This window comes from Xiphias gladius, chromosome 14 (genome assembly GCF_016859285.1).
Source record: "Xiphias gladius isolate SHS-SW01 ecotype Sanya breed wild chromosome 14, ASM1685928v1, whole genome shotgun sequence".
NCBI classification, from domain to species: Eukaryota; Metazoa; Chordata; class Actinopteri; order Istiophoriformes; family Xiphiidae; genus Xiphias; species Xiphias gladius.
The window spans coordinates 207,609-230,323 of record NC_053413.1 but is presented as its reverse complement, the minus strand read 5'-3'; the positions used below and the strand labels follow the sequence as shown (position 1 = coordinate 230,323).

The 22,715-nt window shown below is 40.4% G+C and overlaps 1 protein-coding gene across 2 annotated transcripts; it reads left to right on the top strand.

The window, feature by feature from the left end:
* On the top strand, positions 1-22,659 carry paxip1 (PAX interacting (with transcription-activation domain) protein 1). Of its 2 annotated transcripts, XM_040144050.1 has the most exons (24): positions 1-234; positions 1,783-1,917; positions 2,440-2,483; positions 2,714-2,777; positions 2,996-3,106; positions 3,326-3,401; positions 5,244-5,771; positions 6,707-6,819; positions 7,055-7,290; positions 7,324-7,943; positions 8,819-8,913; positions 9,058-9,153; positions 9,511-9,648; positions 10,165-10,286; positions 10,863-11,047; positions 12,195-12,238; positions 13,417-13,484; positions 13,617-13,719; positions 13,960-14,128; positions 14,373-14,473; positions 15,012-15,146; positions 15,451-15,526; positions 17,736-17,796; positions 22,349-22,659. In XM_040144050.1, exons 1-24 carry the CDS (start codon positions 154-156, stop codon positions 22,362-22,364), a joined length of 3,417 nt encoding a protein of 1,138 aa, XP_039999984.1. In that variant the 5' UTR covers positions 1-153; the 3' UTR covers positions 22,365-22,659. The 2 variants fall into 2 exon arrangements, with proteins under 2 accessions (XP_039999984.1, XP_039999983.1); XM_040144049.1 differs by having other exon boundaries at positions 7,055-7,943.
* The last annotated feature ends 56 nt before the right edge of the window (positions 22,660-22,715 follow it).

The following is a 22,715-nucleotide window of genomic DNA, read 5'->3' as shown; positions in this document are numbered from 1 at the left end:
ATTTGAGAATGCTGTAGTCCGAGGCGCGCTCAGCGGTTTGGCGCTGCAAAGTGTACTGTTCGCTCCGGAGCAGCGGCAGTAGCATCGAGGCTTCACTTTTTCAGTCTCGGACTGCGTTTTAATGACTGAATCCTCGTACGTTCATGGACAGTCATGTCTAAAGAGGAAAATGCGATGTCCCACGAACTTTTCAAAGATGTCAAATTCTACGTTGTGGGGGACATTGACCAAATGGTGAGCCTCTCGATGTTAGCTCCTCTTAGCTAAGTATATAGCATGCTAACTAGCTAACACATTTCACTGTGAATGACATGCTGCAGGAGAAGCTAACTGGCTAGCTAAGTGGCTGACATGCTAGATCAGAAACAGTGAGCTGCCACTAAGATGTAGTGGCGGTCGCTGTGTTATGTCTTGTACAGTTTTGTTCTTGTGATACTCGTGGACTGTGATTACTTTGTACAGAGGCTACTTAGCACTGCATTTTAGCATTAGCACAGATGTTTAGTTGCTAGTTCAGAGATCGCGGTTTATCTCGCTAAGCTATCGCTAAAGCTGGCGTTTATTAGCTCGGTTTTTGTAAACCCTGAGCGCTAAACTGTCTCACCGCTGTCATTGTTCCTGCGCTAATGTTACGCGCGGCAAAACATAAAAATATATCTATCCGATCGACACACTCAGTCTGCTGCAACCTGTCACTGGCAGCATCCTGCTGAATAGTGCGCTCCGTACTGCGCAGGTGTGACCGCTGTTTCAGTCTTCTGTGGCACAGAGCTATACTTCCTGCCAAATAGTGTCTCCAAGTCCCGGTTGGAGCTTTTTTCTGTTTGTTTCATGCAGAGAAGCATGTAGCCGTTCAGTCATTGGCTATTATTACTTTAACAATAGGTGAGACACAACATCGTTGTCAGGTGATACCTCAGCTGGTCAGGTTACCGATCAAGAGCAAGGAGAACATGAAAACAAACAGTGTAGTCCTTTTCATTAGAGATGTCAACTTACTGAGCTTAGTTCCAGATGTTAGTAGATCATATGTTCTGGTTGTGTAAAATATGCACAAATCCTCTTTTAGTCTAGCACCCATGACGGTGAAAACCACTCGCACTGCCATTCATTTTTCTGCAGCAGTATGAAGTCTTTTTGCCTTTCGGTATAAACACTGAGGGGATAAGATGGTGCTTTATCTTTCTGTTCGTCTGTGTCTTTGCAGAGGCACCATACATGGGCCTTTATGGAAGCCAGGGACAAATGAGGCCATTGCTAACAAAATCTGGTCTTCAGTAAGCAGTACTGGAACAACTCAGGAGAAAATAAGTAGCTTTGCTGGTCAAGTGTTGGAGTTAGCTTGAAGTTAGGCTCACAGCTAATTAGGCTCTGCTTTACTGTCTGATGCAGAACTTTGAAACATCAGTAACTATCAGCTACTCAAACTCACTTTCAGAGGGAAACCCTGTTTACTCTGGCTGTAATCTCATTTTAAAGGCTGATGCAATTATCCTACACTTTCCAACACCTCGTGACTTATTTACTTCAAATAATTACTATGAAGCATGCAGTTGCTTTATCTCATATAACTTGAATGTTACAGGTGTTAACAGCTATCAAGGTACCTCCTAGAAGTGCTTAAAAAAGTATTTTTGAGAATGTTTGTGTTTGCTTACTATCTCTTAACTTTCTATTATAAGATCTTTAGCCAGTGTTTAATTTGTGACGAGTGTCAGTGTTGCTGTTTAAGCCACTCTGGACTGAGGTAGAGTTTGACTGAATCGTTTGCTGATGCTCCAGGTGGTGCAGCTGCTGAAAGCAGGAAAAGGGAAGGAGGTGTCCTACAATGCTCTGGCCACTCACATCATTGCAGAGGATGGGGACAATCCCGAGGTGGGCGAGTCCAGAGAGGTTTTTGACCTGCCTGTTGTCAAGGTAAGTGCCACAGTATGCTCACATTTAACTAATGTTAGGCTTTGTGTCATTTTTTTAAAATGTGTCCCTCTATAATTAAATAGGTTTCTCTGAAACAATATATTCCTTTTTATTATTTCCTTTTTTGAATTCAGGACTATTTGGCATCACGAGCATCATAAAACTTGTAAGCTTAGCTTGTTTAAAAACTGTGTCCTACTGCCATATGTTTCATTTGATATGGTGGATGGGTTTTCAGGAAAGGATTTTTTTTTTTTTTTTTTTTTTGCCGTTTCTTTTCCTGCCGCTGTTATGTCTGTATGGTGAATATGCAGCTGAAAACAGGAGGATAACAAATAAGCATATTTCCCAACAGAACATGTGCTAATGTGGTTATACACAGCTTCTGGGAGATGATGACTTTGTTAATTTTCTTAATGTTCATTCTCAATCTCAGTCAAGCAGTAACAGTGAATGAGAGCCCCTTTGAACTAGCGTAACTGAGACGAAGAATTAACGTAACACTCCCTTCATGTTTTCCAGCCATCCTGGGTGATCCTCTCTGTCCGATGTGGAGACCTGTTACCGTATCCTTCCACAATCAAGTCTAATATACCTCAAATCAGTGTGAAGAAAACAGTGGAAGTTGTAATAACTACAGAATATTAACGTTTCCCATTGCATAAATTAAAAACAAAAGGTTTTCAAGGGGATTCATTGGCCCAACGCATTATAGAATATCTGGAATTCATCAAAATGCCACAATAAGAATGGCATTACCTTTTGCTGCGTTTTTTCATAACCCTGAACACCACAGAGTTACTGGATTCTCCCCAGAATCAGGACAGATATTCTTCGGTGTGACGGCTTGTCTTCCCAGGGTAAGTGTGTGTGTTTGCGTTTGTGTGTTTGTGTTCTAGAAATCAATTTTAGTATTTTCAAGATTTCTACATGTATATATCGTGGGATTTTAAGAGATACATGGGAGAACATCATAATTTTTTTCTTTTGAAAGACTTAACTAGTCCAGCATATTAAAATCTGTGTGTGCGTGTGCGTGTGCGCGCGTGCGTGTGCATGCGTGTGGGTTTGTACACAGCTTCCAAATGATCTCAACACATTGTGGGCTTACATTACCTTTTATGGAGGAGAATGTCAGCTTAACCTCAACAAGAAGGTCACCCACTTAGTGGTGAAGGAACCAAAGGGGGTAAGTGCGTGATCTGTGTGTAATCTGCACTATTTCAGTAGACTTTCTGTCAGAATTATTGGTCTTCACCATCAGTGGTGATCTCATGTTAACTTTACACAAACTCGTGTTGTAAAAACAGCTGCCATAGATGCGTCTGCGCAACAAAAGTAAATTAAAGGTTTCATCTTGATCTTAATTGGTATATCTGATTATACATTGTGTTGTTTTTCTCTCAAGGCCAAGTTTGAGTGTGCCCTGAAACACCCTGGCATCAAGATCGTCACCCCGGACTGGATAACAGATTCTGTTAAAGGTAATGTTAGTGCTCTCACTTTGATGTGTTTATGCATTCATTTACCTTTTAGCTTGCATATTTCTTTTGTCTTTTTCAGATATAGTTTCTATTCAGATTTGATTATATGATGTGCTTACTGAGTTTTGAGGATGTGTTTCTATAGTAGATAGTATTAGCTATTTTTCTATAGTATGAGCTGCGACTAATGATTATTTTCATTATCGATTAATCTGCCGATTACTACCTAAAATTAATTGATGAATTGCCTGGTCTGTTGAATTCAGAAGATAGTATAAAAAAATTCCTTTTACAGGGCGTCATATTCAGATTGCTTGTTTTAGTCGTCAGTGAGTCCAGACCTTAATTATAAGCAGTTTACAATCATGTACTGTATGTCAAAGAAAAGCATCAAATCTTCACACTGAAAAAGCAGCAACCAGAGAATATTTGGCACTTTTGCTTGAGAAATGACAGAAACCATTTATCATTTATTAAAATTGTCGCCGATTAATTTCGTCTCGACTAATTGATTAATTGACTAATCAATGTAGCTCTGCAGCATTTAAAAATATCAGTCAACTAATGTATTCATCAGTTGACCGAAAAATGATAAGTATTTGAATAAACAATAAATAGTTTGAACTTATTATGCCTCCACACTCAACCATGGCTGGAGGCATTATGTTTTTGTCTGTCCATCCCTCTGTCCCATTCTCTTGAACGTAAAATCTCAGGAACACCCTGAGGGAATTTCTTCAAATTTGGTACAAACATCCACTTGGACTCAAGGATGAATTGATTAGATTTTGGTGGTCAAAAGTCAAAGGTCAAGGTCACTGTGAGCTCACAAAACACGTTTTTGGCCGTAACTTAAGAATTCATATGCTAATTATGATAAACTACATTTAATATCTTTTAGTAAATTTCTTCTAAGTCTTCCATACATATATTATGAGTCTGGACAGATATGGATGTAAACTGCAACTTGGCTGGTTGGAGGAGGCATACAACCGCGACGTGGTAATTCTATTTTTGGTTAAAATATTTTAATTTAATGCCGTGTGTATGGTGGAGGAGATAGACGCTAATACTGGTTAATTTACTGTGACTAGGTTTCTGTGTTCTTTTGTTCACTCATTGCTCTGGGTAGTGACACATTACCTGTATTTTTGACAGGATGAATAAAATTCGTTCAAGCAGGGTGCTATTTGTTGTTATTCTACCTCAGGTTAAGAGTTTTTTCTTAGATGCTTTCTATGAATGCTCTTCAGTTTCCCGAAGCAACATCTAACCACACTTTATTCAATATATTAGGCTGTCTGTAAGCTATTGTGTGTTTGAAATTTGTAAATGACATGATGAAATATTTCTTACTCTAGAGTATGAAAATGTAGCTTAATATACAGTCACCAGTCAGAGCTGCCATTTGTGACACCTGTTACTGGGTGGAAGTAAGTTTAACAAATAAACTGTGATGGATTTGGCACACATTCTACTTAAGCATGACTCAAACCTGAAGCCAGGAAGTGATGGCTCTCAGAAGTTACATGAATATGTACGTAATCAATTGTTCTTGTCATTCTGTCAGCATTTCTGTATCCGATCTATGTATTGAAGCAAATAGAAATTGTCAAAGAAGTAAAAACTTTAGCCTGCAGCTGGCATACCAACTGAAATATGGCATTTCTTCCTAATGAACAAATGTAAAGGTATAACCCAAAATCCTTTAAGGGTGCACTAATAAGCAAAGGGAAAACAACAATATATATGTAAATATTTTTCAAACAAAAAATCATCACTCTAATCACACAAATCAGTCAATGGATACAAAACAACTGTGACTCGTACCCTTTTTTACAGACAAAAGCAGGAAGGATGAGGCGCTCTATCACCCCAGGCTCACGTATGTGGAGCCTGAGGAAGAGGACGAGAGTGAACCGGAGTCATATGACCAGCACTCCCATTCAGATGGAAGCTACAGCCCCCGACGATCGCAGCTGTCCAGCGGTGGCTCGTCTGGCGAGGAGTCCAGCCCCCGCAGACGACCAGGACCTAAAAAACTGAATTCTGTCTCTCCGACATCCCCCCGCAAACCTGAGCGCCGCAGCGAGCGCATGTTCGACGACTCTGACGATGACTCCTCCACAGAGAAGGAGGGCACCAACCTCAACTGGACACCGGCTGAAGTCGTTACACCGAAACCCCCTATTCTGACCGGCACAGCCAGACGGCGGGGCGGGCCGCCTGGCAACAAAGATCCAGTTTCAACTACAGGCGGGGGGCTGATCAACCTGTGTGCCACTGTGCCTCCTGTACCTGGTAGTGGAGGAGCCATGCCTGCAGAGGCTCGCTCAGCTGCTGCTGCCATCAGTCACAGCACACAGCAGGGTCAGTATGTCAAGACCTACATTCTGTGCGGTCACAGGTTCTCTTGGTCTCAATCTGTGTCAGTCTATGATCTCAGTTTTGATGAATGTCTGCTGAGTTGTCACGCTGCAATGGAAATTTCATCCATCTGAACTATCTGAATCCACACCCATTTGCTAGTTTTCGAATAAACTTAATCCAAAGTGGTGCTATCACTGTCATGTTGGCCATGTTCTGTGTCATTTTATGTCATATTCTGATTTGCTGTTTTGTACAAGTGGGTGGAAGCAGTAATCTCTCTGTGAAAGTCTGGTCCTAATTTGATGCATGCTGTTTTTGGTCTCCAAAACACTACATGGACCGTAAGTGGACATGTCTCACAGTGAGACCTAGGAGCACTGTTTAGGTTTACAACCAAATAGAAGCCAGCCCAAACTCACACTGTGTAACAGGGACTATGAGGTGGAAAGATTCAGATAATGTGTTGTTTCTAAAAAAGTTGATCATTGCTGTTAGTTGGACATAATTTGATATGTTAAAAGTTGTAATACAATAATTTTGTTCCCTTTAACACTGAGGGACTGTCTTGATTAATACTCCTGCTGATTACATTAGTCAGCAAAGATAATAATAAATGTAATTTTTCACTTCACCCTCTATGGTTTTGCTTTTATGCTTTTGTCAGGATGGTTCAATTGGATTAAATTTACACAATGCCTTACCAAATGTCCACACTGAGGTTAGCAACACAAAGGTACTCTGCAGGTTGAGATTCTTTACAAAAGATGGCACATCTTTTCAATATGTTTTTTATTTTTATATGTGCTAAATCTTACATTTGAAAATCAATGACTGTTGTTTACTGTTAATAGTTTCACAATATCAAGCTGACAAGTGTTACTTGTTTCTAACCCAGTATTCTGCTGATGAAGGTTTCACCTCTTTCTGCTTTTTAGGTGTATCAGTTCCAGAGGGCATCCCCGGATGGAGTCCAGCTGCTAGAACCCTCCGCAACATTACTAACAACTCTGACATACAGCCAGCCAATCGACCTGCCAACGTAGCACATGTAAGACCCAGTGGTTCTCCCTACATATTTGGAACAGCTGTGCTCCGCCTCAGGTTTCCCCATCTGCACGCACTGAGGCAACAAGAGCACCGCCAAATTTCATAACTAATTTCATCATAATATTACTGAATATGGACTAGTGATGACACCAGCATGAAATTACTCATATCATGTACTGTATTTCAGTGTTTTCTCTTATATTTAACTTATTTTTCTTTGCCTTCCTCTGTTGCAGATCATCCAGAATCTGACAGCCAATCAAACAAAGCCACTGGAGCAGCAGCCCAATCAGAGCCATACTCCAACCCCCAACAGTACCAACCCTCTTCTGTTCAGTCAGGCCAAACTGGCTGGCCAACCCCTCACAGCAGAGCAGCAACAACAGTTACTGCAACAGCAACAGTCACACCAGGCTGCCCAGCAACAGCATCAGCAGTTGCCACAGCAACCGCAGCATCCCATGATGCATCTGCAGCAGCAGCAGCAGCAGCAGCAGCAGCAGCAGCAGCAGCAGCAGCAGCATCAGATGATGCAGCTACATCACCAACATCAACAGCAGTCACAGGTTGCACTACAACAAGGGTTCCCACAGTTACCCCAACAGCAGCAACAGTTTCTGCAACAACAGCAGCAAATGCACCAACAGATGTTTTCGCAGCAGCAGCAGCAGCAGCAGCAGCAGCAGCAGCAGCAGCAGCAGCAGCAGCAGCAGCAGCAGCAGCAGCATGTGTTCTCCCAGCAGCTGCGGCCCCAGCAGCTCCTACGGCCTGGTTTACAGCAGCTGCAGCAGCAACAAGCTCTGCAGCAACAGCTCCAACAGTTCCAACAGCAGCAACGTATGCAGATGTTACAGCAACAGCAGAATCAACAGCAGAATCAACAGCAGAATCAACAGCAGCTGCTGCAGCAGCAGCAGCAGCAGCAGCAGCAGCAGCAGCAGCAGCAGCATTTCCTACAACAGCAACACATGCAGCAGATACAGCAACAGCACCTGCAAAATCAGCAGCAGCAGGCGCTGCAGCATCAGAACCAGCAGGCCCTGCAGCAGCAGACGACGCTGCAGCCTCAGCTCCAGCAGCCTTCTCACATCTCCCAGCTGTTTGGACATGAGCCCGGACAAGAAAGTGAGTACAACCAGACTTAGCGTGCAGGGTGATAATGGTCACTGCAGGCCGTACTGTGTTCTATACTGACCACTGTATTATGTTCTGACCACAATTACTACATTGGTATTTACATTCGGAACTGGTGTCACATTTTTGGTGAAACACAAAAGCCCTGTAGAATTCCAGACACCAAGTTTAGGATCTGTTTCTTGCTTGTCTTTATCCTCAAAAAGATAGACAGGGAGAGAGGGGTAACTTAAAAGCAAACATGTGTGTCAAAGCAAGGGGGATTGGTGAACATGCCTATGGACAGAAGGAGAAAGATGAAACTACAAATTAGCTTTTACCTATTAAATATTTGATGTTGATATTTGATAAGTTTATTAGAACCTTGTCGTATGTCTCCTATATGAAAGTAAAATGATGATTTGTACTACATCCATACTGAGTTGTGTAATTTTTAGAACACCATTTTGACTTGAGTAAATCCAGGCTACCGACAACAGCTGTGTGATTGGAAATACTGACATTTAAAAAGAATGATCACATAGCTATGGTAGTGTTTAGTTTACTGCCCTGCCACATAGACCCGTAGCAGGTTATGTCATCTTTTGGCAAAAGGCGGATCCACAATGGTGACCACTTCTGAAAAGCTCTTATACTTGGTGAGAAAAATGCTTTTCTATTTCACGTGGTGCTGAAATAGAGATAAAAAGATGCATCTTTAAATTTAACTGCCTAAATGTGGAGTCCTTCCTCAGTCATAGACCCCATTTGATAATTTAAAAAAACCCTTTTGTTACACGGTGTGATTTTTTAGATTCTGCTTTGGTTGGTTCTCTTGGACCTGCAGATTCATTGTGTAACTTCTATTCTTCTATTCTAAATTTAAGTTCCACAGGATGGCTTCCTGCTAGGCTGTGTGTTTGCTATTGCTGACTACCCAGAACAGATGGCTGACAAACAACTCCTGGCCACATGGAAGAGGGTAAGACAGTCACTCAGTCACACAGAAAAAGCAGGAAGATGATAGCCTCCCTTTAGAGCTGCCTGGTTAAAATGAAATGTCTAAAAAGACAGTAAGGTAACATATGTTGTGGATTAGTTTATCTTTACTGAACTCCTCCCTCAGGTGATCCAGGCGTGTGGAGGTGCTGTTGACCCCACCCTGACCAGCCGCTGCACACACCTGCTGTGTGAGAGCCAAGTCAGCAACATGTATGTACAGGTAAGGATGTGTGCTGTCAGAACATACACTACTGTAGTAAGTACTCTACCACTCTAAGACATGGTGTGCGCCTGTATATATTTTATATCTATGTATAAACAATGCAGACTCACAGAAAGCAGGCCTCATTGAACAGATGGAGAAATTATAGAAGATAAAGAGGTCAAAAAGTAAACATGTTGACAGGAGAAGGGATTGACTGAGTGTCTGAAAGCTGAATTCACAGTTTTAGGAGAAGCAGTTAACTGACCAGCATAATTAATGTCAAGCTATTCTGCTCCATGGTTTGGTTTAGTTTTACCAAAAACGTGTAAACTTTGTCACTGTTGTTGATATGTGTGATGTTCTCTCTGCCAGGCACTCAGAGAGGGGAAGCGCTGTGTAACAGCCCACTGGCTAAACACTGTACTGAAGAGGAAGAGGATGGTTCCTCCTCATCGGACATTACATCTGCCCTTCGCCTTCCCTCCTGGAGCCAAACCCTGCTCTCAGCACGTAGGTCCAACTGCCACAAACAAGTGGTCCTTTTGTTCACGCAGTTAAGTTTGTTACCAGCCTGAGTTTTGTTGGTTTACTTGATGAAGGTGCTGACTGTAAAAAATTACGTTTCCGTTTAAATATCAGTAAAATGTCTTTTTTTTTTTTTTTTTTGTTTCTTTTTTTTTTGCAAACTTAAGTTCCTTCCTGTGTGACAACAGTGGCAGTCTTTTGTATTTTAGCTAGTGCTACTTCAGTGTAAGCTGGATCTCCCAGGCTGATGTAGCCATCAGAACTACATCACTGACAACCAGCAGTGCAGGCCCAATGTCACCAAAATGAACACACTTAAGTCCCCCACTCTGAGATTCTGTCCATGAAAATCACTAAGAGAATCAGTGACACTGCCTTGCAGAAGCCCAACACCCACTAAGAATATATTACTCTTATACTACTCTTACTCTTTGAAAATGGTGATTCTGATATCTTTCTGTCATCTCTGTACCTTTTCTCCCTTGCTGTATTTCTTCTCAGATTATATCAGTGACGGGTTTTGTGGATGCTGACAGAGATGACCTAAAGTTGATGGCCTACCTAGCTGGTGCCAGATACACCGGATATCTGTGTCGCAGTAATACAGTCCTAATCTGTAAAGAGTAAGATTGGCGAGGGGTTCAATGAGTGTTGCTAGGAATTTTTCATTTGTAGCACTTATGTAGCAAAGGGGAAATACCAGGGTCTTTCTGTTGTGATTAAATGTACATCTGTTGAATACTCCATGAAATGTAGTACTCAGTGAAATTCATAATTTGCAATACAGTATCAACCTGCGGTAAGGATTAAAGCAGAAGGTGGTTATAATATTGACTCTTATTTTTTGGAAATTTAAGGGTAAATGAGGCTATATAGAAAACAAACTAAAATGGTCGACTGGATACAAACATTACTGAAATACACAGATTTGAAAGTGTGCTGTCAGGAATACAGTCAGACTCAGTCTACACTTTAACACCAGGCAGCTAAGATGTTTCAAACCCCACAAGAACCAGTTTACACTTGTTACATAGAGTGTCTCTGTGTCACATACAGTGATGTAGCAGTTGTAAATCTATGTGTTGTGTATTAATATTAGGATTTGCAGCATCGGTTTTGAATGTTCTCTGCCACCGAGCCATACTGGCTTGTGCAGGCAAAGTGTTGGTGACGTGGTTTTCTTGCTAATCTCTCTTCAGGCCTAGTGGGCTTAAATATGAAAAGGCCAAGGAGTGGAAGATCCCTTGTGTGAATGCCCAGTGGTTGTGTGATATACTGCTGGGCAACTTTGAAGCGCTGAGACAGATTCAGCACAGCAGATACTCCATCTACACACACCCTGAACCACTGGTGCCTAACCCACAGCTGGTCCAGAACCTGCTTGGTATGTACAGTTGACATACTATCATGAAAACAGACAATTACGCTATGTTGGACATTGTGTTTATTAAAATGGGACAATTGGCAAACAGTGATTGGATAAACAAGGTCAAAGAAAGAGAGAAAATATCTAGGATATCACAAAGTGAGCCAAGCAGTTAATACACACACTCCTCTGTGGGGGTTTTTCTTGGTGGAGTGTGTGTGCGCTATCCAAGGGAAAAAGTGTTGAATGGCTTTAAATGGTGTGATCATGCAGTACTGTGCAAAATTTTTAGGCAGTCAAAGTAAAGTGAGGTAGCTTTCAAAAATAAAGCCATGAATGTTTTTCTTTTTTATTATTAATGAACTTCATCCAAAGTGCAGTAGAGAGAAAAAAACCTGAATCATATCAGTATTTGGTTTGACCACCCTTTGCCTTTAAAACAGCACCAATTTTGCTTGATACAATAGTGCACTGTTTTTCAAGGTACATGGCAGGTAAGTTGTTCCAGGCATCTTGGAGAACTTGCCACAGTTCTTCTGTGGATTTAGGCTGTCTCAGTGTCTTCTGTCTCTTCATGTAAACAACAGAAGACAATGCAACAGATTGGGCCAGACCATCTGTTGCAGGATTCCATCTTTGTTTTGTCTCTGAAGATTTGCTTGCTCATGGGGGAATGGTGGGTCTCTGTAAATATAACTATACAGAGTTCGGTCTAGACCTGCTTTATATGAAAAGTGCCCTGAGATAACCTCTGTTATGATTTGGCGCTATATAAATAACATTGAATTGAATTGAAGATAGTTCTTTATGACTCTGACTGTATGTTTGGGCTCGTTTCCCTGCTGCACAATGAATTTGGAACCAATCAGATGCCTCTTTGACGGTATTGTGTGATGGGTAAGAATGTAAACACGTAAAAGTCGTAAAACTTTTGCAAAGTACTGTATGTATACATGTCTTCGTAAAAGACAGGAGTAATCAAAAGGCTCTATAGATATACATCCCCAAATAAAAGGCAGTGTCCCTTCTTAAAAATGAGCCAAGAAAAGAACCACAAATTGGTTCATACGTATATATAATATGAATAACAAAAAATGTTGTGTGTGTGTGTGAGAGCGAGAGACAAAATGAAATTGTCCTGACTTTGTTGTCTGTTTCTGCGTAGCTGCTTGGAGAACGTCGATCAAAGTATCCCCTGAAGCTTTGGCTGTGAGTTTGTTGAATTGCTCTTTCATGACATGAATGCCACAGTGTGCTTCAGCTCAGTCATTACTCAGCTGATTCTGTTGTATGTAGGCCTACTCCACACGTACACGAGTATTTCTTAAAACATAGCATTTTCTATGCATTTTGGCCTTTTGTCTAATGCAAACTGTTTTAGGTCAGAGGAAATACACCTTTCCTAAACTCCTGAGCCTGACAGTGTGTTTTTGCGTTTTCATGTGGACAGAGATTTTTTTTTAAGAATGAATGAGGAAAACCCCCATTTTCATAGATACCCATGCACGGGTGGACTGCTAACTTTCTCTCTGAGTGATCATTTTACAAGTAAATATAGCTGAAATCACCGCACAGCCATCGTCTTTAATTTATGTGTATGGAAATTTTGTCAGTTTTGAAAATAGCTTGCAAGTGACTGCTACTTAACATGTAATCTTAATGAGCTGCATTTCAGTCACTATTTCATACATGTTCTGGCTGACAACAGAAAAAGAGAAACGTAAATGAGAACAGCTTTAATGGGCATTCAGCTGTATTAAAATACTCTGTGATCACTAACAGTAGGAGAGAAGCAAACAGATAAAGGGCTGTCCAGTCACATACTAAGTTTTGACCTAGTCTTGTTTATAACCGTGTGGATTTACACTGGACATATTTTTTCTTTATGCTGGTTTATTGGAGAGAAAAAAAAACTTGATTATTCAATAGTCAAAACCGTATGAAGTTTCTGTGCAACATAGCTGCTTTTGTCTTGGTTGCCTTTAGTAACAGAACTTGTGAAATATAATTGCTTTTTAAATAACAATAAATTCTGTACTTATCTCTAGTCATAGATGGTGGTGAAGTCTGCCTCCCCGTGCTTTGATTCTAATGATGTTAATCATTAGATTAGTGTAGAGCTTTAAAACTTTGTTTGCTTTCACATTATTCCAACATAAAAGACAGACCACTCCATTGTTGTCCCAACATGTACAGGGTCTGTGTATAAAAATGGCCCAGTGAGACTAGATTTGATGGAAGGCTTTTGTAGTATTTCACATGTAGCTTACACTTGAAAATCACCACAGAACGGAGAGAGCAAACAGGCAGTAACTGAAAGATACAGTGTTTGTTCTGTGTGGCTGGCTCATCTGATTGTGTGTCTGTTATGTATGTGTGGTGTGTAGAGCCTCCAGCTGCTCCAGAAGCAGAAGATCACGGACTCCACCAACCAGCCTGCAAACAAGAAGGCCAGGTTAGTTCTGCAGATGTGGGTGTACAGGCTGTTTGTCGCTAAGACACAGCAGAGTTGGGCCAAACATCAACTATCTAGACTAGCAATGTAATGATTAATATTGTGATGAAAAGTGCAACTGTGTGTGTGCAGACTGGAGGAGATCCAGTCCCCCAGTAAGAAGCTTCCTCCAGAGTCTACTCCTCGAGTCATGTTCACAGGCTTTGAGCCTGCACAAGTACAGCAGTACACAAAGGTATAGTCAGCCTGATCCCTCACTCAGACAATACTTTGATTATTACATAGTCTTTTCTTCTCTTTTATATCCGCATTAGCATCTGAGTACCTCATTTAAACATACTGATGACCATCAGACAGAATGCTAATGTTACTCTGTATATAAAAAGTCATCATTAGTTTCTCCACAGTGGTCTCCTGTTGGTAAATGTTGTCGGTGTTTGATGATGTCTGTCCTCGGCTCTTTTTCCCACTGCAGAGGTTACATGCTTTAGGTGGTGAAGTAGCAGACAGCAATCTGAAGGTTTCTCACCTGGTAGCCAGTAAGGTGACTCGAACTGTCAAGTTCCTCACAGCCATGTCTGTGGTCAAACACATCGTCAGCCCAGAGTGGCTGGAGGAGAGCTGGAGGAGCCAGAAGTTTGTGGGTATGTGTGTGTGTCTGTGTGTGTGTTCATATCAAGGCTGAAACTTCAAACCAAAAATAATAAGAATTAATCCTTGATTTCAGTGTTCCTTTTTCCTTTTGAGTCTCCCTCTTCCTTGTTGTTTTTGTTCAACTTGATTCTACTGAAAATAATTTTTAGAAATTGAAAATGATTTACTTTTTTCCAGTAGACCAGTTTCCTCACTGCTGGAAAAATAAACGTGTGTGTGTGCTGCGTGTTGCAGATGAGCAGAGTCACACTCTGAGGGATGCAGAGGCTGAGGTGTTGTTTGGCTTCAGTCTGGAAGAATCACTAAAGAGAGCCCACAGTGCACCACTCTTCAAGGTCAGACAACAAGCTTCACACCCACATCATATGGTAAATGGTAAATGGACTACACTTAAATAGCTTTTCTAGTCTTATTGACCTCTCAAAGTGCATTACACTTCATGCCACATTCACCCATTTGCCCTCGCATTCATATAGCGCTTCCTATGCACACACTCATACATTGATGATACATCAGGGTCAATTTTGGTGTTCAGTATCTTGCCCAAAGATACTTCCACATGCGGACTAGAGGAGCAGGGGATCGAACCACCGGTTAGCGGACGACCTGCTCTACCTCCTGAGCCACAGACGCTCACAATATGAGACCAGTTTTAACTGGATCATTAACCAGATGGAAAGAATGATTCACAGAAGAACAGACCATATTTTTCACAGAGCTTATTCACATAGACCACTGGTTTAAATACTGGAAAGATCTCACACAGCTGTGGTGAACATTTGTGATGATCAGTTATGATGAATGGATTTTGTGCATATCCCTCCGTGACTGTCTCTCTCTCTGTCCGTCTGTTTTGTTTGATGGGTTATGTAGGGGAAGTACTTTTACCTCACCCCAGGGATCTGCCCCAGCCTCAGCACCATGAAATCCATCCTGGAGAGTGCTGGAGGAAAGCTGCTGGCCAAACAGCCCTCCTACAGAAAGATCATGGAGCACAAACAGAACAAGGTCCTTAAACATACCAGGAATTCTGTAATGCACTTCTCCACTGTTAAGTTTATGTCCTGAAAATCACTGACTCTTCTCAGAAAAGCTTTTAATATGCAAAAAAAATTGTTGGTATGATAACTGTTACATGGTGTACAAGTCCCTAAAATACATCTTTATCCAAAGTCTCTCCAGCCGATTGTAGGTGATGATGTTAGGGAATTTGATGATATTAGATATGTTGATATCAGCACACACTAAAATACCTCTGATTAAAGCCAAGTCTGACTTTATTTTCTAATTATATAGTGGTCTTGTGTTGCAGAACCTTCCAGAAATCATCTTAATTTCCTGTGACAATGACCTCCATCTCTGTAGAGAATACTTCTTGAAAAACATTGGTAAGATACACACACAAACACACACGTTTGTACTTCTGTCTTTGTGAGGACAGGCATTGACATAATGCATTTCTTAGCCCCTCACCCTAACCCTAACCTAAACCACATTCTAACCTGAACACTAAAACCAAGTCTTAACCCTCAAAGAGCCCTTTGAATGTGTGAGGATCAGACAAAATGTCCTCACGCTCCCAAACTGTCTTCACTCTGTACAGTGTATAAATGAAAGTATAGCCACACAAGAACACACATACACATACACATATACACATACACACATACACACACACACACACACACACAGAACTCTATAACCATCTTAACCCTCAAACAGCCGTCTAAACTTTTGGGTTCTAGCTTTTTGGTCCCCATAAAGCTCTCAGACCCCACAAGTATAGTGGGCTCCCGGTTTTCGGACTCCATGAATATAGTGAAACAAGCCCACACGCATAATCACACACACGGAGTCTTACTCCTATTCAAGTGCTGACTATTGTAAACTCTTACAAAGCTATTGTATAAAGGAGTTGATCATAGAGATGATCGATATTAGGGCAAATTTTAATGGATTGATATTGGATAAAACAAAGCAGATCCTTTCTTTAATTTCCTCTGCTGTGTTTCTTTACTGAACTTTGTTGTCAATGTAAGTCTGTGAGGCTCCATCCAGGTTGGAAAAACACCCGGATTCACTCTGACATAAACGCTCTTTCTCATTTTCAATGCTCAGTATAGAAAACACTCAGGAAGCAGCTTCTCGTTTTTCAGCCAACACGGACAAACAGCAGGTCATATCAGCTGTCACTGATTAACTTCTATTCAGCGAGTGACTCTGGACCTGAGTAGCTGGTGAAAAACAAGGTGCCCCACCTTCAGTGGGCTACAGCTTTTACTTCAGTATATCAGATATATATTAATTCAACATTAAATATTTTCTGGTATTGTGTAAATATAGGTATCAGATTGGACATGGTATCAAAAGACACCCAGTATTAAAGGACTTCAACTCTGAGGGCCAAAAGACTTGATGGGGACATCCATAGTTGATAGTGATAGAACATTAACCATTTGTACACATACTATTTGTACTTACAGTGCATTCAGAAAGTATTCAGACCCATTCGATTTTTAAAAAAAAATTTTTATGTTGCAGCCTAATGCTAAAATTGTTTAAATTAATTTTTCCCTCATCAATCTACACTCAGCACCCCATAATGACAAAGCAGAAACAGAATTTGAGAAATGTTTGCGTTTTTTAATTATTTATGTATTTATTAAATTTATATATTTATTTTATATTTATATTTTATATTTATTAATTTTTTTTTTTTTTTAAGGAAAAACTGAGATATCACATGGACAGAAGTATTCAGCCCCTTTACTATGACACTTGAAATTTAGCTCAGGTGCTTCCTATTTCTCTTGGTAATCTTTGAGATGTTTCTACAACTTGATTGGAGTCCCCCTGTGGTAAATTCAGTTGATTGGACATGATTTGGAAAGGCACACACCTTACTATATAAGGTCTCACAGCTGATAATGCATATCAGAGCAAAAACTAAGCCATGAGGTCGAAGGAACTGCCTGCAGAGCTCAGAGAAAGGATTGTGACGAGGCACAGATCTGGGGAAGGCTACAGAAAAATTTGTGCTGCATTGAAAGTTCCCAAAGTGGGCCTCCCAAGTACTTCAATTGAAGAAATTTGGAACAATCAGGACTCTTCCTAGAGCTAGCCACCTGACCAAACTGAGCAATTGGGGGAGAAGTGCCTTGGTAACAGAGGTGACCATGAACCCGATGGTCACTCTGGCTGAGCTCCAGAGATTCTGTGTGGAGATGGGAGAAACTGAGTTTTAATGGTTTAAATCCTACATTGTTTACATTCAAGATGTACTAGCAGAAATAATTTTAGAAGACTAGAAGACTGCAAAGTCGTCTTCTGCGCCTTTTTTGACACATTACCACGTTTCCACCACCAACTGTCTATCAGTGGGATGATGTGAAACCAGAGACACTTGTAAAGCTACTACTACGCTACACTACCACAGCACTCCTGGTGGTCTAAAACTCCACAAGATGTCTTTAAATAGACAGTACAAACTTAACAGCAGCACCTGATGAACTGTCTGTAAGCCATGATGTTCCAGGAGAACTTGTGATGATGTGTTGTAGTGTGTCTCAGATGTTGTCTATTGTCTCTGTTGTCCAGATGTACACAACGCTGAGTTCATCCTGACAGGAGTTCTCACCCAGAAATTGGACTATGACTCATATCCTTTACAGCCAATGACAGCTCAGAATGAAGGGCTACTTAATGAATAACTTTCATTGACTACAGTGAAATCAGCAGCTGCAGTGATGTATGATTTTTCTGCACTTTAAATAATACAGTTATTATAAAAGATATATGTACATAGACATTCATATACAGTCCAAGTATATGGACAGTTCCACAGTTTCTGTTCTTCAGGCTCTTAGCTTTAGCAAATTCATTTTGAAATAAAAAAATGGACACTGCGTTAAAGTGCCAAGTTTCAGTTTTAATTAGTAGCTTTACATCAACATAGAAAGAACTGCGTGGGAGGTATAGCCCTTTTAACACATAGTGCCCAAATTTTAGGGATTCAAAATTAATTGGACAGATACACATGACGTCAAACAAAATAATCATATTTAATATTTAGTGGAAAATCCTTTTCAGTCATTGATTGGCTGAAGTATTTGACCCACAGACATCAGCAGACTTTTTGCAGCTTCCCTGGCGATGCTCTCCCAGAGGATCACTGCAGCCTCCTTCAGCTCTTGCTTGTTGTAGGTTCTCTCTGCCTTTAGTCTTGTCTTCAACAAGTTGACTGCTGCTCAGTCGGACTGAGATCAGGTGATTGACTTGTCCAGTCGAGGATATTCCACCTCTTCACCCTGAAAAGCTATGTGGTTGCTTTGGCCGTATGTTTAGGATCGTTGTCCTTCTAAATGATGAAATGTTGAAAATTAGTTTTGATGCATCTGACTGAATCTGAGCACAGAATTCTTCTGTATACCTCTGCATTCATCCAGTTGCTTCCATCAACAGTGAAATCTTCAGTAAATGCCAGAGTGCCAGTTCAGTTGGCAGCCCTATATGCCCAAGCCATAACAGAACCACAACCATGTTCATGTGTCATGACCTGTTCCTTTTTTTCTCCACAATTTTCTCTTCCATCATTTTGACAGAAGTTTCTTCAGTCCATAGAACCTTGCTCCAGAACTCTACCAGTTTCTTTTTGTGTTTTGTTTTTTTTTAACCACAGCCGGGCCTTTCTGTTTTTGAGGTTTTTCAGAGGTTTGCATCTTATGGTGAATCCTCTGAGGTTCTTGTCATGAAGGATAGCATTCTTGACTTGCTGTGCAGTCATAAAGGGGTTTTTCTTCAAAATACAAATGATTTTCTACTCATCCACAAGACTCATGCTCCCCTGTCTGCCTGATGTTTTCAAGTTTTTCTGTGCACACCTGCTTTTTTAGGATGTATCCAGTTGCTGATTTTGACAAAACAGCTACCTTTGATCTCTCTGATAGATTTAAGCTTTTTTTTTTTTTAAGCTTCATGATTCTTCACTCCTCATATAGACAGACAATTCCACCTCAATCTAAATGGCTACTCTCAACTCTCAGTCAACTCTGAGGCATGCCTTTTTTTCTTTTTTTTTTTTTTTTTTGGGCATGAACTAATGTTGAAACAACACAGATGCCCAGTAAATATTTAGTAGCCAAGTGTCCAATTACTGTTAAACCCTCGCAATGTGGGCAGTATGTGTTTCTAAAGGGCTATATCCCCCACATGATTCATTCTATACTGATGTAAACCTGCTCAAATTAGAGCTCAGACCATTATTTTATTTCAAATCGAATGTGCTGAAGTTTAGAGCTTCAAGAACAAAAATAGTTCCAACTGTGTGTGTGTGTGTGTGTGTGTGTGTGTGTGTGTGTGTGTGTGTGTGTGTGTGTGTCATACTTCACTTAGACCTAAATATGCTTACACGTACAATTATTTTCATAAATATTTGGACAGTGACACAATCTTTGGAGTTTTGCCTCTGTTGAGCACCACAATGGATTTGAAAAAAGGCCGTCAAGATGTGATTGAAGTGTATAATTTCAGCTTTAAATCGAGGGGGTTAAGAAAAATATTACATTACCTGTTTAGGAATTACAGGCATTTTCATTGGCTCAAAATTAATAGGAACAGTTGACTGACAATCAGTTTCATGGCCGGGTGTGGCCTGTTCCCTTGTTATTTCATGACAAATTAAGATAAAAGGTCTGGAGTTGATTCAAAGAGTTGACTTTGCATTTGGTAGTGGTTCATGGGAACTATAAATGTAAGGATTATTTTAAATACTTGAATGAAAATCCTTTGCATTCAATGAAGTCTGCATGAAGTCTGAAATCCATGGAGATCACCGAATGCTGAATGTCCTCCCTTGAGATGCTTTGCTAGTCCTTTACTGCAGCCACCTTCGTTTGTTGCTTGTTTGTTCGTCTTTCTGCCCTCAGCTTTGTCCTCAGTAAATGAAAGGCATGCTCATTTGGGCTGAGGTCAGGTGACTGACTTGGCCATTCCATTTCTTTACCTTGAGAAGCTCTTGGGTTGTTTTGCAGTATGTTTTGGGTCATTATCTACCTGTACTGATTCTGAGCCGATAGTATAGCCCTATACACTTCAGAATGCATCATCAATAAAGAACAGTGACCCAGTTCCACTGGCAGCCATACATGCCCATGCCATAACACTGCCTCCACCACTTTTTGACAGATAATGTGATGTGCTTTGGATCACGAGCTTCTTCTTACTCTTAACTTCCCATCATTCTGGTACAATTTCATCTAGGTTTCATCTGTCCAAAGCATCTTGTTCCAGAACTGGACAGGCTTTTTTTTAGATGTTTTCTGGCAAAGTCTAATCCTGCCTTTCTGTTTTTGAGTGTTACCGGTGGTTTGCACCTTGTGGTAAACCCTCCATCTTTACATAGATGAAGGCGTCTCTTGATTGTAAACTTTGACAATGATATGCTTGCCTCCTCGAGAGTTTTCTTGACCTGCATGTTGTGAAGGGTTTTTCTTCACCAAGGAAAGAATTCTGCGATCATCCACTTTAATGGTCTTCCAGGCCTTTTGGTGTAGCTGACCTTGCCATCGCATGCCTTCTTTTTAAGAATGTACCAAATTGTTAATTTGCCCCTCTAAATTGCCCCTCCTGATGTCTTTGCCATCTGTCTGATAGGTTTGTTTTGTTTTTTCAGCCTAGCGATGGCCTCCCTCTTTTGCATTGACACATCTTTGGACTGCATATCAAGAGTTCCCTTGAACAGCTAGCAAATGCAAATTCAATGCTTGGAATCAACTCGAAACCTTTTATTTGCTTAATTTGTCATGAAATAATGAGGTAACAGGCCACACCTGGCCATGAAATTGATTGTAAGTCAATTGTCCAATTACTTTTGAGCCTCTGAAAATGAGGGACTATGTATAAAAATGGTTGTAATCCCTAAACGGTTAATGTGATATTTTTGTAAGACCCCTTGAATTAAAGCTGAAAATTTACACTTCAGATACATCTTGATGGTTTTGTTTCACATCCATCGTGGTGGTGTACAGAGACAAAATTACGAAAATTGTCATTGTCCAAATACTTATGGACCTAACTGTACATCAACAGAATTACATAAAATAAAATAATGTGGGATGGAAATGCTGTGTTGAGCTGTCATTAAATATGCACAACTACATGTACACTACCAGTCAAAAAAAATGAATTTAAAACATAAGTTTTTCCAGCTATTATTTGAATTTACATGAGCTAATGTCTGACTTTCTGAAAATAAAGCATATAACAAATAAATAATTTTTGAAAAAAAGGAATCATGGAATCTTAAATCCTAAATTGAATCTAAATTTTTGACTAATCCAGCAGCTTAATACACTCGTGACATTCTGTAAATTAAATATAGTTCAGAAAATTTGTCCCAACACTGTTGCAGTAGTTCCCACAAATGTCTTGCACTTGTAGTTTGCTTTCACCTTCTTTACACTTCATCTCAAACCAGCTCTGTGGGGTTTAAAGGTCACCTATTATGCTCATTTCCAGCTCTTCATTTTTATTCTGGGACTTCACTAGAGTAGCTTTGCATGATTCACAGTTTTTTAAGAAAAAACTTATTTATCTCATACTGGCTGTTACGCACCTAGAGCTGAAGAGTTTATTTATTCTTGTTCATATTGTTGCGTGGCAATGTGGTACAGACTCAAATCAGGCGTATTACTAATTTACAGCAACTTCAAAAGCAAAACGCATGATGTCGCCTGCAATGATCACTTAAACCAATGCCAAGAGCAGCCTATTCAGCCATTTAAAACACTACAGAATGCTTTGGAAAACAGTCATTAGTCATGCTAGATACACTCAGTGTCCAGTTTATTTAGAACACTGAGCTCAAAGTGAGTCACTCTAAACCAGCAGTCCTGTAATAAATCCTTCTTCATGAAAGTTGTGCTGTTCAGTTTGTGTTGAAACTGTTGTACACAGGTGTTGATTCACCTGGAGGATCATTTTGGAGGATTGAGTTTGTGCTGTTGTTGAATTGTTGTTATACTGAGGTGTTTGTTATTTTGTCCACCCCATTTAAATGAGTGAGGGAAGACCAAATCTTAGAGGGCAGTGGCACATCCCAGTTTGTTTTGTAAAGATGCTGCAGTAGTTGTAGCTGAGTGGACCTAAAATTAGATGATGTGAAGCATTGATGTGTGCTGTGGAAAAAAAGTCACATTCCTTGACAGTCACACATACAAGTTCACTTGATGGTGAAGCAATGATGGCATGAAGAAGAGGAGGAGGAACAGATCCGGAAGCCACCTGTGTACAGTCCAGCCACACTGATTTTTCTATGTTTTTATTTCTGTGCATAGATCTCCAGTCATTTTGTAGCTTTTTGTTACCTGTTTGAGAATAAATAAATGGATGTTATTTTTGTGAAATGAATGTTTAAATTATGGAGAATTTTAACCTTTTTCCTGTTGTTCAGATAGAATGTGTAAAGGCTTCAGCTCATAACATGCTGCTTTTTGAAATAAAAACTACATTTGTTTGTGAAAAATGTGTTTGCCTTTGTTTGCGTTCCAATCATGTTGTGGTGTGTCTGGAATATTTTAT

Bases quoted from the DNA above. Each gene is read 5' to 3' on its own strand.
- paxip1 (XM_040144049.1), top strand. From the start codon at position 154: ATGTCTAAAGAGGAAAATGCGATGTCCCACGAACTTTTCAAAGATGTC. The intron at 1,918-2,439 runs GTAAGTGCCACA...CATGTTTTCCAG, and splicing joins TTGACCTGCCTGTTGTCAAG to CCATCCTGGGTGATCCTCTC. The intron at 5,772-6,706 runs GTCAGTATGTCA...TCTGCTTTTTAG, and splicing joins CAGTCACAGCACACAGCAGG to GTGTATCAGTTCCAGAGGGC.